We start from the raw sequence: 15,169 nt of genomic DNA, 5'->3' as shown, positions 1-15,169 counted from the left end.
GTGCGGTCAAGGTGTCGTCGGCACTGCAGCACCCGCTCTGCGGCTGATCGCTGCTACTGCTGCTTCTGCTGCTGCGCACAGTCCCGCAGACAAAGTCATGGAGGGAGGGAAGTTGTGAGGCTAAGAAGTGGGTCTACATCCCTACGAAACGGGCAAATTAGAAGCAATGGCGGAAGCTAATCCACTTAGGGGACTGCCCCGGATCCAGAGAGCTGCGGTAAGATGGATTCTTCTCTGTTTTGGACCGGGTTTATGCTGCAGAACTGAAAAACGCTAATGCAGGGCGGCGGGTGGGAGTCTTGTCTGCTTTAGATTAATGAGAACCAAAAATAATACTAAAAACCCGCGCGTTTGTGATACTATCTATTAGTTAGGACTGGGATAATTAAGCAGTGATGCGTTTTACATTCGATTACAGGAATGTGCAATGATCGGTCTTTGAAACAGCCGACCACTTCGCTTGTAACTCCATGTATGGATTATGACTAACGCAATAATAATAATAAAATATATACTTATTTTGGCCATGCATCTGTGTTTTATTGCTAGTCATTACACATATGCACCATGATGATGAATTAAACTGCAGGAATACTGATTATGGCGGCAAAAGTGTGAGTTTCTGTGATTCTCAGGTTTACTGATCATAAGTCAATCGAAAAAGCAGAAAACAGACAGCTTACACTGACTTCTCAGCATTAGCAGTTAAACAGAGCCAGCCTTGGTTTTCCATGGACATTGATTGTCTTTAAGGGTCTGAAAAAGTGCATAGTAGTTGTTAGTTAGATTGAATTTCCTGCTTGAATCAGCAAGAAAGGTGATACAAGAGGTGTTAGCTTCCCATTTTAGTATTTTGAAGTCTAAACAACAGATTTTAAGTGTACTTCGGTTTCTGTCTTTGATGTTTCATCTGTTTACTTAACTACAATTTAAATATATGGATTTATGGAAATAGGTGGGTGTCTGACCTAGATTTCTACATCTGTGAACACATTAGAAGTAGGAGGATGATATACAAGCAGCCACTCCTGCTGTTTCTGATTAAATTGTTGTGATATTATTACTCTTTAAATCATCTTTTTTTTATGTGATTAGATGTGAGTTGAATGTGTCCATATGAAATGTCATATCTCATCTTCAGATGTCATTCCCTGGACATCTGCACTTAGTTCTAGTTCTGAGACCCAAAACCCACCTGCAGACCACTGGAACAGACCTCGGTTTCCGCTTCAGTCAGGACGACTTTGCTCTCAAGATGCCGGTAAGAGCTGACGAGATTCCTCAAAAACAATAGGTTCTTTATGATATAGTCACAAGATGCATACCTGATGTCTTGAGAAGCAAAAACAAACATCAAATACTGAGTCATTAATTTTAATACCAACTAATTATGTGGGTCATCATTTTAGATTTTAAATCTATTTCTTTCAATCTTTATTTATCCACAACAAGGCCATTAAAGGAATAGTTCCCCCAAAAAATAATAAATGTTGATAATTTACTCCACCTTAGGCCATCCAAAATGTTTCTTCATGTGAAACCGATTTGGAGGATTTTAAAATTTTCATCACTTGCTCACCAGTGGATCCTCTGCAGTTAATGGGTGCCGTCAGAATGAAAGTCCAAACAGCTGCTAAAAACCAGAAGGGACAGTTTAAGGTTAAATGGCTTGATGAATTTGTTTCTTACAATCATGAAGCTTTTTCACTTCACAAGCATTAATTGATGGACTGGAGTCGTGTGAATTACTTGTAGATTACTGTGATATCAGCATTTCATAAGCAGTTTGAACTCATTCTGATGGCACCCATTCACTTAAGAGAAAACACTGGTAAGCAAGTGATGTAATACTAAATTTCTCCAAATCTATATTGATAAAGAAACCAACCCAAATGCAAATGGATGATCTGAGTGTGAATACATTTTCAGTTATTTTACAGTTTTGCTGCACATTTCCTTTAAAATGCCTTTTTACCTTTAAAAGGTTAGCCTCCTTAACTAATGGACTCTTAATCTTATTTAACACAATTTCCATTAAATATACCATACTTAATTAAATCTCTGCTTCTTTTGATCTTATTCAGATGGTAATGTTGAGCTCCCTGACAGACCTGCTTCGCTTCATTGATGAAAATCAACTGAGCTCTGAGTTTGGAGGCACGCTGGAGGAATGCCATAGTGACTGGATAGTTCTGCAAACAGTAAGCATTCTGTTGTGCATTGTAGCAGCACATTGATTTCATGCAGGGAAACAAGAAGACATTTATACTGTAACAAAAAATGGCATTCTTCACAAAATGAAATCAAATCACAAAATCACATTGTATGCCTCATTATTTAATAAGATATGAGAAACAAATAATTTACTAAATTATATTTGTTTACTTCCTATTCATTATTTGTGATGTGCAAATCTAAATTCATTCAGATCTGATTTTAGATAAGGATGCTTTTGACCTACGTACAATTGCAGTAAATGCTGAGTAATGCATATTTTTGTCTGTGCTGCCCCCTCCAGGCCATAGAGAGTTTTGCAGTGACGGTGAAGGAGATCGCTCAGTTACTGCAGACATTCGGCACAGAGCTGTCTGAGATCGAGCTGCCTGATGAAGCCAGCGGAATTGAGTACCTACTCAGATCACACACTGAGAAATACAGGCAGATGAAGGTATGGGGATGACTGTGTAGTTGTGTAGTTATTATCCACATAAACAATGGGGCGTGACATTTTTTCTAATTAAATGTCATTTTATCTAATGCATTATATCATCATCATAGGTTTTTCAGTAGAAAAATAATATGAAATTTTACAGCATATATATATATATATATATATATATATATATATATATATATATATATATATATATATATATATATATTGTGCCAGTTTTTATTTATTTTTTCTCCCAAACTTATTCCTTAATATTAGATTTAGAATCCCATACTTTCATTGTTGTCTCAGAATTTTGGAAAATATATTAAATGATAAACACAATGACTGCTAGGAAGACTTTCACAACAGAATATTTCATCACTGACATGCCAACACAGGATAACTAAAATAATATAAAAGCATCCCAAGTTATTCACACATAAAACGTAAAAATGCTATAATACAGTAAAAAAAATGTATGAATAGTTATACATGTAAATACTTAAGTGATATTTAAATTTACAGGATGACATTAGGACAGTTATGAGGGAAGGACGTCAGCTTCTATCAAACCTTGAGGCCTCAAAAGCTGTGGAAGGTGCTGCAGCAGAAGACAGGGACATCAGCCAAGACAAAGAAAGAGTGCAGAGGTACGAAGGCTATAACTCACCAGCAAAGTAAATCATTGTCATCAGCTCTTTTAGGTAGATGAATAATTCTCTAAGGAGTATTTACTGTATGTGATTCAGGTATTCGAAATCATGCTGTATTTATTGCCTCTTTAATATTCTATCCTCCAGTATTGGATTAGTTGATATCCATTTAACTTCCACTAGGTCAGAATACATATTTGTGCAAAAATGTCCATTGCAATCAAAATATAACAACATAATATTCTATATAGTCTCTGTGTGTAAAAAAAAAGACCCATCATGTTCTATTTGTTTCTTGCAGGCTCGTGGCACAATTACGGGACATGGAAATGGCTTTTGATGGCTTTTTTGAGAAGCACCATCTCAAGCTCCAACAATACCTTCAACTGCTCCAGTATGAGATGAGCTTCCATGAGGTACAGACCAGTGTTGGAGTCCTAAAAGTAGCGATTGTACTTTTAAAACACTGTTTTTCCAGCTTTTCTAGTAACAAGCTTCTTTTCCCCAAATATTTACGGATGGCACAGTACAACACTGTTTTCAATGGCATTGTACTGCACATGTTACTTGGTACAAAACCAGATAAAGTAAAAATAATCTCAGCTCTCTCACTCTTAATTTGGCCAGTGCTACAAAGATTTATTTTAGTAATTTAGTTCATCTTCTATCTATATGAAGCATTCTTGTAAATTGGTTTGTCTTAAGTGGTCCACATTTTTATATAAAGCATTGGAAAGTTTAATGTATTCTAATGCATCGGTTTTTCCTTAACAGTAATCCTAAACATACTCTCATGTTTAACCACCCAATTAATTAAAGTAAATCAGTTTGTCTTTCAAGAGTCCTCGTCTCTGGCGCAAGTCATTTTACTGAATCAGTTTGACAGTTCACTGTCCAATTTGCAGCAGTGGAAAATCTAATCATTCTAGTCAATCTATTCTTCTAAAACGGTCCACTTTCTCATTAGCAGCATTAAAAACTATGAATAATTTTAACGAATTGATTTGTCTTAAATAGTCCACCTATATGCACCATTGGAAAGTCCATTTGGATGATTCTTTTTAATGAACAGAATTTTTAAAAATTACAAATTCGAGGTGCTATGGCTTTTTAAGTGTTATGTTGTTTACTACGTCTTTGACTCCATGATGACTCTACTCTCACTGTATATTAAGCATTTAATGTAAACAATTTAAGGAAAAACCATTAAAACTTTTTTTGTAACTACAGTATACCAAAGTCACATCTGCTGTAATATTTTTGATTTTTGATGAATGAATGAATTTACTATAAAATATTTATTTTAAATGCATCAGTGAACATAATCATTTGGTTTTGGTCTGTGCACAGATGGAAGGCATTCTGGAGAAACTCAGTGCACAGGAGAAAGCCATTGCTTCAGTGGGGACAACAGTGGCCCAGACGGAGCAGCTACTCAAAGACCTCGAGATGCTGGAAACCACAGCAGAGGTTTAATATGTTAAAGATTAAAATAACTGACCTAATCTTTTTTCCTAATAAACATGCCTTTTTGAGCACATCACAAATATTGATTGATATTGAAGTTGATGCTAAGATTAGACTAATCTTTTATCTAATACATTGCTTAAAAGCCAAAAGTGTTCTGTTGTTCTTTCAGGAAGAAATGGGCCGCGCTCAGATTATTATTCTGCATGGGCACCAGTTGGCAGCAAGTCATCACTATGCCCTTGCTCTAATAGTTCAGCGCTGCAATGAACTGAGGCACCACTCTGACACTCTCACTACAGCTCTACGTGCCAAACGGGCATCTCTCACACGCATTCGAGACCTGCTGTTGCGGTTGGAGGAGGTAATAACTACAGAATGCAAATGCAAAAAATATGTAATATATCCACTTTATGCAAAGCACTTACATACTCTCCATATCTGTGTTTGGGCAGACTGTGCGTTGGTGTGATGAGGGGGCCTATCTTCTGGCTAACCAGCTTCTGGATAAATTTCAGTCTAAAGAAGGGGCGCAGGCAGCCCTCCAGGACATTGAGAGACTGGTGGAGACAGCACCCTCAGTGGTGCGGTCTAACCCGGACGTTCTCAGTCTGGAGTTTGAGGCAATACTCACACCACAGCTGCAGGTACAGTTATGGAATAAAGCACAAATATACCATTTTAGACAAGTAGTGGAAATGCATCTTAGCATTTTTCTAATTAAATACATTTTCATTACAAGTTATATTATCAGCATTACCATCTGAGAAAATATAAATAAAAAAATAAATTAAAAAAACACATGCATGGAAAAATTAATAACATGGATTTAGAAAATAGACAGGGTGAATTTCCATTTCATGCTCACTTTAATGACACCAAGCCAGTTTTTTAAAGTGGTCTCATACTTTCTGACCCCTTTATACAGGTTTTGCGGATGTGCTCATTAAGTTTAATTTGTTCTATAGTTGAAATAATTTATATAATTGAAAAATATATCATAGGAAAATCACAAAGGGGATTTAAAAGTGTAGCTAACCCAAAAAATGTAAATTCTGTCATCATACTCACCTGCATGGTGTTCCAAGACTATATTACTTTCTTTCTTTTGAAGAACATACATTTTGATTAATGTTGTTTTTTTTTGTTTTGGTCCGTACAGTCAAAGCTGTTTACTTACCAACATTCTTCATAATATCTTCTTTTAGTGCTTCATACAATAACGAAAATCATATACTGTATAGATTTGTAACAACATGAGGGTGAGAAAAAGAATTGTAATTTTTGGATGAACTATCCTTTTAATATCTTCCAATATCTAATTACTTTTTCTTAGACAGCAAGAAAATTAAATGGAAAACAAAAAATATTTAAGCTTTCACATTAAATGTTATATATTAATTGGTTGTTTAAAAGCTGTTTAATTGCTTCTATTTTTTTTATTTCACCTCGTATAAATGGAATGGATTTATTCTAACAAAAAGTGATTTTAACGGAAATCTGTTTCTGCCACGGAATAAAAAAATTAAAATGGTAATTGTGACAATTCAGAGTCTACATCTCTAAATTCTGAGTTTATATCTTAATTCAAACTTTTTTTCTCTTAATTTTGATTTTACAATTCTTGCAATTCTGTTTTTGTCCCACCACAGAGTAAGAATGTTTACAAAATGGTGCTATATAAACTTCAAGTTTATATCTGACAGTTCTGACTTTTTCTCTCAGAATTGCAAAAAAAAAATAATAATAATTTGTGAGATCAATTGTGAGATCAAAAGTTGCAGTTTATCCTGTGGCAGAAACTGGCAGTTTACCTGTTATCCTGAAGTGCAACAATGACATCTCCCTATATTTCTACAGTATGTCCTTACTCATTCTCTATCGATAAAGTGCCTATTTTAAGTTCAACCCGTTCCTCTCTTGTTAGTCTCAGATAGAGGCTGTCACAGAGAAGCTGTCAACAGTGCAGGGAATGATCCAGAGCAGACAGGGCTGTCTGAGGAAACTGGCTGATATTCAGGTCAGACCCATCCAGCTAGTCGCTCCAAGGCCTGAGAACTCGCCACGCTGCAAATCCCCTGTATTCTCTCCTAAACACAGTATGCTTATCTATTTCAACCACATTTGCAGATGACAAACTTACTGTTTCCATTTGTCTGAATATTTCTGGTCTTTTTCAAAGGTTTTGATGTGAACTCAAGTTTAAGGTTTTCTTTTGATCTCGCTCTTCCTGGTAAAAGGGCCTCACGGAAAGGTCCCAGCACTAAAAAGGTTTGGCTGACCATTCTTGTTCATCTCAAAATCATACAAAGCGCACTTCATCTACTTTTTGCTGACAGCTTTAGGGACTTTCTTGTAGATAGAGGTCATGCACGATTACGAGGAGAACCGCAGCTGTCTGTCTTACAGCCCAGAGGGAGTTGAGAACCCCGACCAGCACAAACGGTGAGCATTTATGCAATAGCTTAACAAAAACAGTATGCACACGAATCATGAGTTTCTTCTCAACCTCCTCTCTTTGTCTGTCTCTCACCAGTCTCTTTCCCGTTCTGTCCTTATATCTTTCTCCCCCTCTCTCCTCTGTTATTGCCCATGCATCCCTCGCTTCTGCAGCCACGTAATGAAGGAGCTGATTGAGACGGAGAGAATCTATGTGGATGAGCTGCTGTCTGTTTTGCTGGTAATGTCTTGATCGAATGACCTTGAAATAATTGGTCTGGGTTTTGTTTTCCCTCATCCCATTTGCCTCGCAGAGGTAATATTGTAGAGGACCTTTTGATGCACTCATTTTAAAATCACATCTTTTCTTTCATACTGTAGTTTATAGTGTTGCAGTGAGTTAGTGCCTAATCATGTAGTTACACACATCTGACTCTGTTATGGGATGTTTTCTGTACAACTACTGGTGGAGACTGCCAAATAAAAACAAAATGAACTGTGTTAGGTCTGGTTTGGCACAATGAGTAAAGACACAACATGAAAAGTGTATAATTTGAGCTATGATGTAATAGTTCTTAAAAAAATGACTGCTCTGTGATATTGTGACAGGGTTACAGGGCAGAGATGGATAACCCATCTCTCTCTAATATACTGCCATCTGTGCTGCGAAACAAGAAAGAAGAGCTGTTCGGAAATCTGCCTGAGATCTATAAATTCCACAGCAGGTGAGATATTTGCCCACACACATGGACACATAAACACACATTCATACTGATCCTGTCTTTGTTGTGCAGGATATTCTTGCAGGACCTCGAGAGCTGCTTAGAGTCCCCAGAGAGAGTGGGAGCGCGCTTTCTGGAACGGGTGAGCCATTCTCTGTCATACGAACACTGTGTATGTAAAAGACATTTACAATTTCGATTTCAAGCAAGTGCTGTTCTTTTGAACTTTCTGCGCATTTAAAGAATCCTGAAAAATGAATCATGGTTTCCACAAAAATATTAAGCAGCACAACTGTTTTTAACATTGACAATAATAAGAAATGTTTTAGATTGCGAACTCACAATCACAGCTTTGGAAAATATGATTTATTCTGCTTTTGTGATGGCAAAGAAAAGTAATACGGGAACCACTTATTTGGACACCTAATGTCTGTTAAGAGTTCTCTTGTAATAAATGTTTTTGCAGAAAGAAAATTTTCAGGTCTATGAGCGCTACTGCCGGAACAAACCTCGTTCAGATGCACTCTGGAGGCAGTGTTCAGACTCAGCCTTCATCCAGGTATTGTTGTTGAGATATATATATATATATATATATATATATTTATATTTATTGGTGTAGATAGGGATTAGTGTAAAATGTTATATTAATTTAGATGAGTTTTATTTTGCTAATTTTATTATTTTATGTAGGAGTGCAAAAAGAAGCTGGATCATAAGCTAGGTCTGGACTCATATTTGCTGAAACCTGTTCAACGTTTAACCAAGTACCAGCTTCTTCTGAAGGTGTCTAACAAACCAAATCCTACTTGTTATAGAATTTTTGGCCGCCACGAATGTCTATTACTAAATGCTGTCTGTCTCTCTGACTAGGAACTACTAAAACACAGCTCGAACTCACAGTATGCATCTGAGCTGCAGGGGGCGCTAAATGCCATGCTGGACCTCCTCAAGTCTGTCAATGACTCCATGCATCAAATTGCTATCACTGGTTATGAGGTAAGTCTAAGAAGTGAGGAAGGATAGAGGAGGAATATTAAAGAATTAGTTCACCCAAAAATGAAAATTTGCTAAAAAATGTACTCAGCCTCAGGCCATCCACAATGTAGATTTGTTTCTTCATCAGAACAGTTTTGGAGAAATGTAGCATTACATCACTTGCTCACCAATGGGTCCTCTGCAGTGAATGGGTCCCGTCAGAATCAGAGTCCAAACAGCCATGAAAAAGTTATCCACATTTCCAGTCAATCAATTAATGTCTTGTCTCTCCAAATTTGGTTTGATGAATAAACAAACTCATCTACATTGTGGATGGCTTGAGGGTGAGTACATTTTCAGCACATCTTCATTTTGTGTGAACTGTTCCTTGAATGGTTTTATGTTTATTGTCACTGACAGCTGACTGACAGTTCCACTTCCTTTCTCTGTGTCCTGTGTATCTAGGGCGAATTGAGTGACCTGGGACGTGTCCTTATGCAGGGGTCTTTTAATGTCTGGATCAACCATAGGAAAGGGCCAACGCGCATGAAAGACATGGCTCGCTTTAAACCAATGCAAAGGCATCTGTTCCTTCACGAAAGAGCTCTACTTTTCTGCAAGAAGAGAGAGGAGAGTGGAGAGGCACATGATCGGACAGCCTCATACAGCTTCAAACACTGCCTGATGGTGAGAGAGAGTGAGAGATCAACGTAATTACTATTTAAATAGTACTTTCGAATGAACGTTAAAATAGAAAGAAGCTTTTTTGCAGGCAGATTTTACAATGACGACATCCACCATGAAGCTAACCTGCCAACTTTGACCTGTTTTATACTCTTAAGCCATTTTTGAGCATGTTTTGTTGCACAGATGCAGAAGTTAAGCACCTATTTATTTATTCCAGCTCTATTTTAAGTGTGCTCAAAGAGATGGATGTTTTTATGAAAGGGGTTTTAGGATTAACTCAGATTCCATTGGCTGTTAAAAAACCCACAAGGTTATTAAAATACTGCATTACGGAATTTCCAAGTGAGATCTTTGACCGCTCTGTTTCATTTGCAGATGAGTGCTGTGGGTATCACAGAAAACGTCAAAGGGGATGTAAAGAAGTTTGAAATTTGGTATAACGGAAAAGAGGAGGTGTATGTTGTTCAGGTGAATCATTTTATCAAGGTTAAAACTCCACAGAATGCAGTGGATAAAAAGTTACAAGTGCCTCTGTCATCACTTATTAACGCCTCTTCAATACCTCCTCGTTGATGGAGATATATCAAAAAATGCTTGTTCACAGTAAATGTTAATGTCAAATCCTGAACATGAAATGTCAGTTTGTTTGCACAACTAAAAAATAATGTTTAAAAAAAACATTTCACAGGAACTAATTACCCATTTTAAGACACATTATGACCACATTGAAAACCCTGGATTTGAAATATAATTTAAAACTGATCATTTGACAAAATAGTTTAGATAGGATTTAAAAAATGAAATTAAAAAAACATTTAATAAATTTTTTTTTGTACTAAAACTAACTAAAAATTTTAAATATTATATACAATTATAATTATATATACATATATATACACACACACACACACACATACATATATATATATATATATATATATATATATATATATACACACATATGTGTGTGTGTGTGTGTGTGTGTGTGTGCATATGTGTGTGTTTGTATGACATTATATATCTATTAATATTATACATATAAATTAGATATAAATACAATATATTATAAAAGAAAAAAAAAATTAATATTATATAAAAATGTAATACTAAACAAGACAAAAATTATGGTGCAAAAACTTTATTTGTATTTTATAATTGTTTTATTTTGCAGGCTTCAACTGTAGATGTGAAGATTGCATGGCTCACTGAGATTAGAAAAATTCTCAACAACCAGCAAAAGAATGGCAAAGGTTCCCACACTGCATTTCCATTTCTGTTAATATCATAGTTGAATGTTTTCAATTAAGAATTGGGAATTAAATGTTTAGTGGGTAAAACTGTTTCACTTTCTCAGGTGATGCTCACCCGGACAGTGAGCAGCCATTATCTCCACCTTTGGCCGACAGGTGATCCTTACTTCTATAGTATGGATGTAAAATGTTTAAATCAGTATTCATTTTTGCATATGGAAGGATCTGAACAACAACAAAAACAGTTTTGTCTTATACAGTATAAATCACATTCATAAAGACTGTATGCTTTGTGCCCATCTGCATGGTGGATAAAGTACTAATCAGTACCATTCTGGCATGAAAAACATTCTTGAAGCACACATTCTTGTCATTTTTTGAAACCTACTTAGTAGAAACATTTGAGCTTTGGAGACTCAAACATAAAATGCTATATGCAGTAAATGGCTTTTGACATTTGACTATGGCTAAATAACTATTTTCAAACATAATGCTTTTTAAACATTTAGTGAAGCATTTTATTCTAATTGGACATTTAAATCATGGCATAATGAATAAGCTAATTTTCAAATCTGTGATTATTTTGATGTGATTTTTAGTATTATTTGTTATTGACATAAAAATGTAAAAAAAAACAAAAAAACGAAATACTTAAAAAAAAAAAAAGAAAAAAAGAAATACTTCACAATTAATTAATAGAATGTATTAAAGATACAAATATAATTTTATAAAAAAAATTTACGGTGAAATTTATAATTAAATTTGGGAAGTCATTTGCAGCACATAGTACTTCATATTTGTTTATTCAAAACAATTTCTTTGAATGTTGTCGTTCAATGGAACAGGATTGGGGTCAATGTCAAGTCAACTCTACTGATGTTTGTTTCAATGAAATTCAATTTACTGTCTGAAAATTACACTTCTCATTAATATTGAGCTTACTTGCCATCGTACTCTATTGACCACAGTCCAGTTTCAGAATATGCTGTTTGTTATGACGTTTGATGGATGTTGTTGTGTTTTTGCCCTGTGTTCCTTTGACGCCTTTGTTTACGTTCGTGGGTTCCTTGGTTCATCGGTTGGTGGATCAGTGTGAGGCATATGTCTGTATGCATGCCCTGGACGTCCACACAGATCACTGGCTGCTCAGGTTGTTTTGATGTCCTTCCTCACAGCAAGTTCCAGGGGGCGTCCATCAGCTCGGAGGAGACCGATTCAGGCCGCGTGAGTCCGGTTTTGACAGACCCAGTCATCGTTTCTCCACGTCCTCGCCACCACAACCGACGCAGTGAGTCAAAGGCCATTTTCACTGCCATTTAGTCTAGTTGATAGGAGGAAAAAAATTTACTATGCTGTCAAACATAATGGGTTTTTGAAATGGAATTTTTAATATGTAAGATGTAAATTGTGGCACATTTATTTGCATGAAGTTGAAGCACGTAACTGCAATGCATGAAAGATTTACAACCCAATTGGAGGAGAATGTCATTATGGTTCGGCTTGTTGTGGGTTGCAGGCTGGCCAGGGACGTCTCACTCAGTGGACATCTGTGAGGGTCTGGAGGACTGGACCACTGACCTTTCAAACATCTCATATTCTGATGAAGAAGACGATGTGCTGCTGGTGAGCTTGGAGCTTTAGATATCACTCAGATTCCCATTATTTAAGGAAAACTTCATCAGAAATGAAGGATTTTGTTTGTACATAGTAAATATGATGGCTTTGACTTTGTATTATGCTGGCTTGTTTGTTGTCTTTTAGGTTCCTGGAAGGTATAGAGCAATGGTGGACCATTTAAAGTGTGGCATGGATGATGTCATCGTCAAATGTGGTGATGTCATTCACGTGCTGCAGGAGAGTGCCATGGGGCTTTGGTGAGTCATTTTTATTTTTAATATATTCTCAAGTGGATCAAAAAACATAAAATATATATCATGCTCCAATGTTAAAATTCTTGCTGACTTGATGAGCTGGTTGATAACTATTACTATCCTAACCAATATTAAATTATAAGTTTGTAAAAAAATACATTAAAAACAAAACACTAAACTAAAATTAACTGATATAATTGCACAAGATTTACAGTGTAAATAAACTGTAAACCAACATATTAGAATGATTTCTGAAGGATCATGTCAGGCTGAAGACAAGAGTAATGGATGCTGGAAATTCAGCTTTGCCATCACAGAAATAAATCACATTAAAAAATATACTAAAACAGAAATCTGTTATTTAATATTGAAATGATATTTCACAACATTACTGTTTTACAGTATTTTTCATCAAATAAATGCACCCTCTGAGAGCATTAGAAACTTCTTTCAAAAGTGTAAACTGACCAAGCACCCTAAAAAATATATATGGTTTTTTTTTTTTTTTTTTTTTTTTTTTTTTGACAAAACTTAAGCATATAGCCTACTTGGCCATCTTTAAAACTATAATTATTCCTTAAAATGTGGTTTCAAAATTCTGATACAGTTTTGCATTATCTTCTGGTGTAGAATACTGATTAATTACAGGAACATATTAATTTTCAATCACTAGTTACGCAATAAGAATCCCTCTAATTTTCAAGTTAATGATCAGTGTCATGCTATAATTCCCATAGGCATGTTAAGAATTTGACTCGTGGAGGTGAAGGAAAACTCCCTGTTGATACACTGCTGAGAATGCTGGGAGATGCAGGCAGAAGTCCCTCCATTAAATCAGGAGGAGGGCTTATGGTGAGTGAACTCTACAGGCCTAATGATTTTATAAGAATACTATATTCTAAAATGCAGATTACATAAACATGTTGATTATGTGTTTATTTGATCAGATCTGAACATAAAGTACTGTACTGCAGTAGAAGCTTTTCTTTCTCTAAAGCAGTCCAGTGTTGTCTCATAGGTACGGGAAATATAAACAGCAGGAAGCCCAGCAACACCTAAGTACATAAACCACATGTACACAAAGCTCACACCATGTGACAACCCTAAAGGCCATTACTGTCATTCAGGACTGAGCCCAGTCACGCCAACCTGAAGCACACAAACAAACACCAAGTCAGAAAAACAGAGCTACCTAGTTGAGAGAAAGTTTCCATCTGCCATCAGTGGGGATTTTGGATTATACTGGATTTAAAGACAAAAAGGGATTTGTCTCACTCCTCGAATGAGCCAATGACCACAACTACAACAATACATCTGGAAATAAAATCTTTGCAAAGCACTTTACACTGATCCACCTCATCCCCGGAAAGTACCATCACCATGCTGTGCCATATAATGATATAAAACATGTATTTGTGTAGTTATCACAGTGTTTTAGTATATATTAAAAACAAGAAGGTTTATGGCATGGGGTGTAATGTACACTGGCTTAAGAGAATAGCAAACGATTTCTTCCTCTCCTCGGATAGGTACAGTGGTTGGATACTTGTTTTAAAAAGCCATTTTAGTGCTGGAATGGATACCAGTGCTACAAAGAATGAAAGATAAACTAAACATTAGTATCTAGTTTATGTGCCAAAACCTAACAATCCATTCCAAAACCAACCAGGTTGACACTAATTCCTCTTTTTTATTACTCTGACTTTACTTTGCCATCAGTATTTCTCCAAGAAATATTTAAGAGAAATATGTAAAAACATTTTATTTCAGAGAGTGTGAGGTGAAAACTTCCAAATTACTTGCATCACAAACCACTTGTCAGCAATGTGATTGCTGTATTGCTTCAGAGTTATGCTTAAAAACATATCGCTCTCCTTCAGATGATCCATGTTTATATTCATACACTTTAAGTCAGTTCAGATATGGCTGTTCTGGGCTACTTAGCAAATTTTCTTAGATTTCAAAATGTTTTGTACAGGTTTACTTTAGAAACAGCATAATTCATTTTGATTTATAAATCCATTTTTTAATCACTTACACCATATTTGGGTCAGTTTTTGTCATTGAAATAAAACTTTGTGGTATACATCATTATAACTTCCACTGTAAACTTGTTCGATCTAATAACTTTTTCTCTGTCAAACTTCCTGCACTCACAATGTGCATTTAACTTTTGTTAATTGCTTAGAAACCATTACGGTGAATGCACATTAGCTAACCTCATTAAAAACTGCAATGAATAAATACAGTACCATTTAAAAGTTTGGGTTCAGTAAGTTTTTTACTAAAAAAAAAAAATCCTGAAAAGAAATGCATACTTTTATCCAGAAAGGATGCATTAAATTGATTTTAAAAGTGAAAGTAAAGGCACTGATACATATTTCTATTTCAAATAAATGCTGTTTACTGAACTTTCTATTCATCAAAGGATGCTGGATAAAATCATAGT

General features: G+C 35.6%; 1 protein-coding gene across 3 annotated transcripts; it reads left to right on the top strand.

Moving 5' to 3' along the window:
• Window positions 1-15,000, top strand: LOC132127142 (proto-oncogene DBL-like). 3 transcript variants are annotated; one of them, XM_059538804.1, is made up of 27 exons: window positions 1-217; window positions 1,142-1,261; window positions 2,085-2,201; window positions 2,519-2,668; window positions 3,182-3,306; window positions 3,611-3,725; window positions 4,660-4,779; window positions 4,949-5,140; window positions 5,232-5,423; window positions 6,704-6,875; window positions 6,959-7,047; window positions 7,136-7,221; window positions 7,390-7,456; window positions 7,825-7,940; window positions 8,010-8,079; window positions 8,404-8,496; window positions 8,628-8,720; window positions 8,808-8,933; window positions 9,378-9,599; window positions 9,975-10,067; window positions 10,771-10,849; window positions 10,954-11,005; window positions 12,025-12,137; window positions 12,366-12,472; window positions 12,611-12,723; window positions 13,458-13,572; window positions 13,739-15,000. In XM_059538804.1, exons 1-27 carry the CDS (start codon window positions 167-169, stop codon window positions 13,751-13,753), a joined length of 3,003 nt encoding a protein of 1,000 aa, XP_059394787.1. In that variant the 5' UTR covers window positions 1-166; the 3' UTR covers window positions 13,754-15,000. The 3 variants fall into 3 exon arrangements, with proteins under 3 accessions (XP_059394787.1, XP_059394786.1, XP_059394785.1); XM_059538803.1 differs by having other exon boundaries at window positions 11,941-12,137; window positions 13,458-13,540; XM_059538802.1 differs by having other exon boundaries at window positions 11,941-12,137.
• The last annotated feature ends 169 nt before the right edge of the window (window positions 15,001-15,169 follow it).

Source organism: Carassius carassius, chromosome 45 (assembly GCF_963082965.1).
Source record: "Carassius carassius chromosome 45, fCarCar2.1, whole genome shotgun sequence".
Taxonomy (NCBI): domain Eukaryota; kingdom Metazoa; phylum Chordata; class Actinopteri; order Cypriniformes; family Cyprinidae; genus Carassius; species Carassius carassius.
This window is presented reverse-complemented; position numbering and strand designations above follow the sequence as displayed.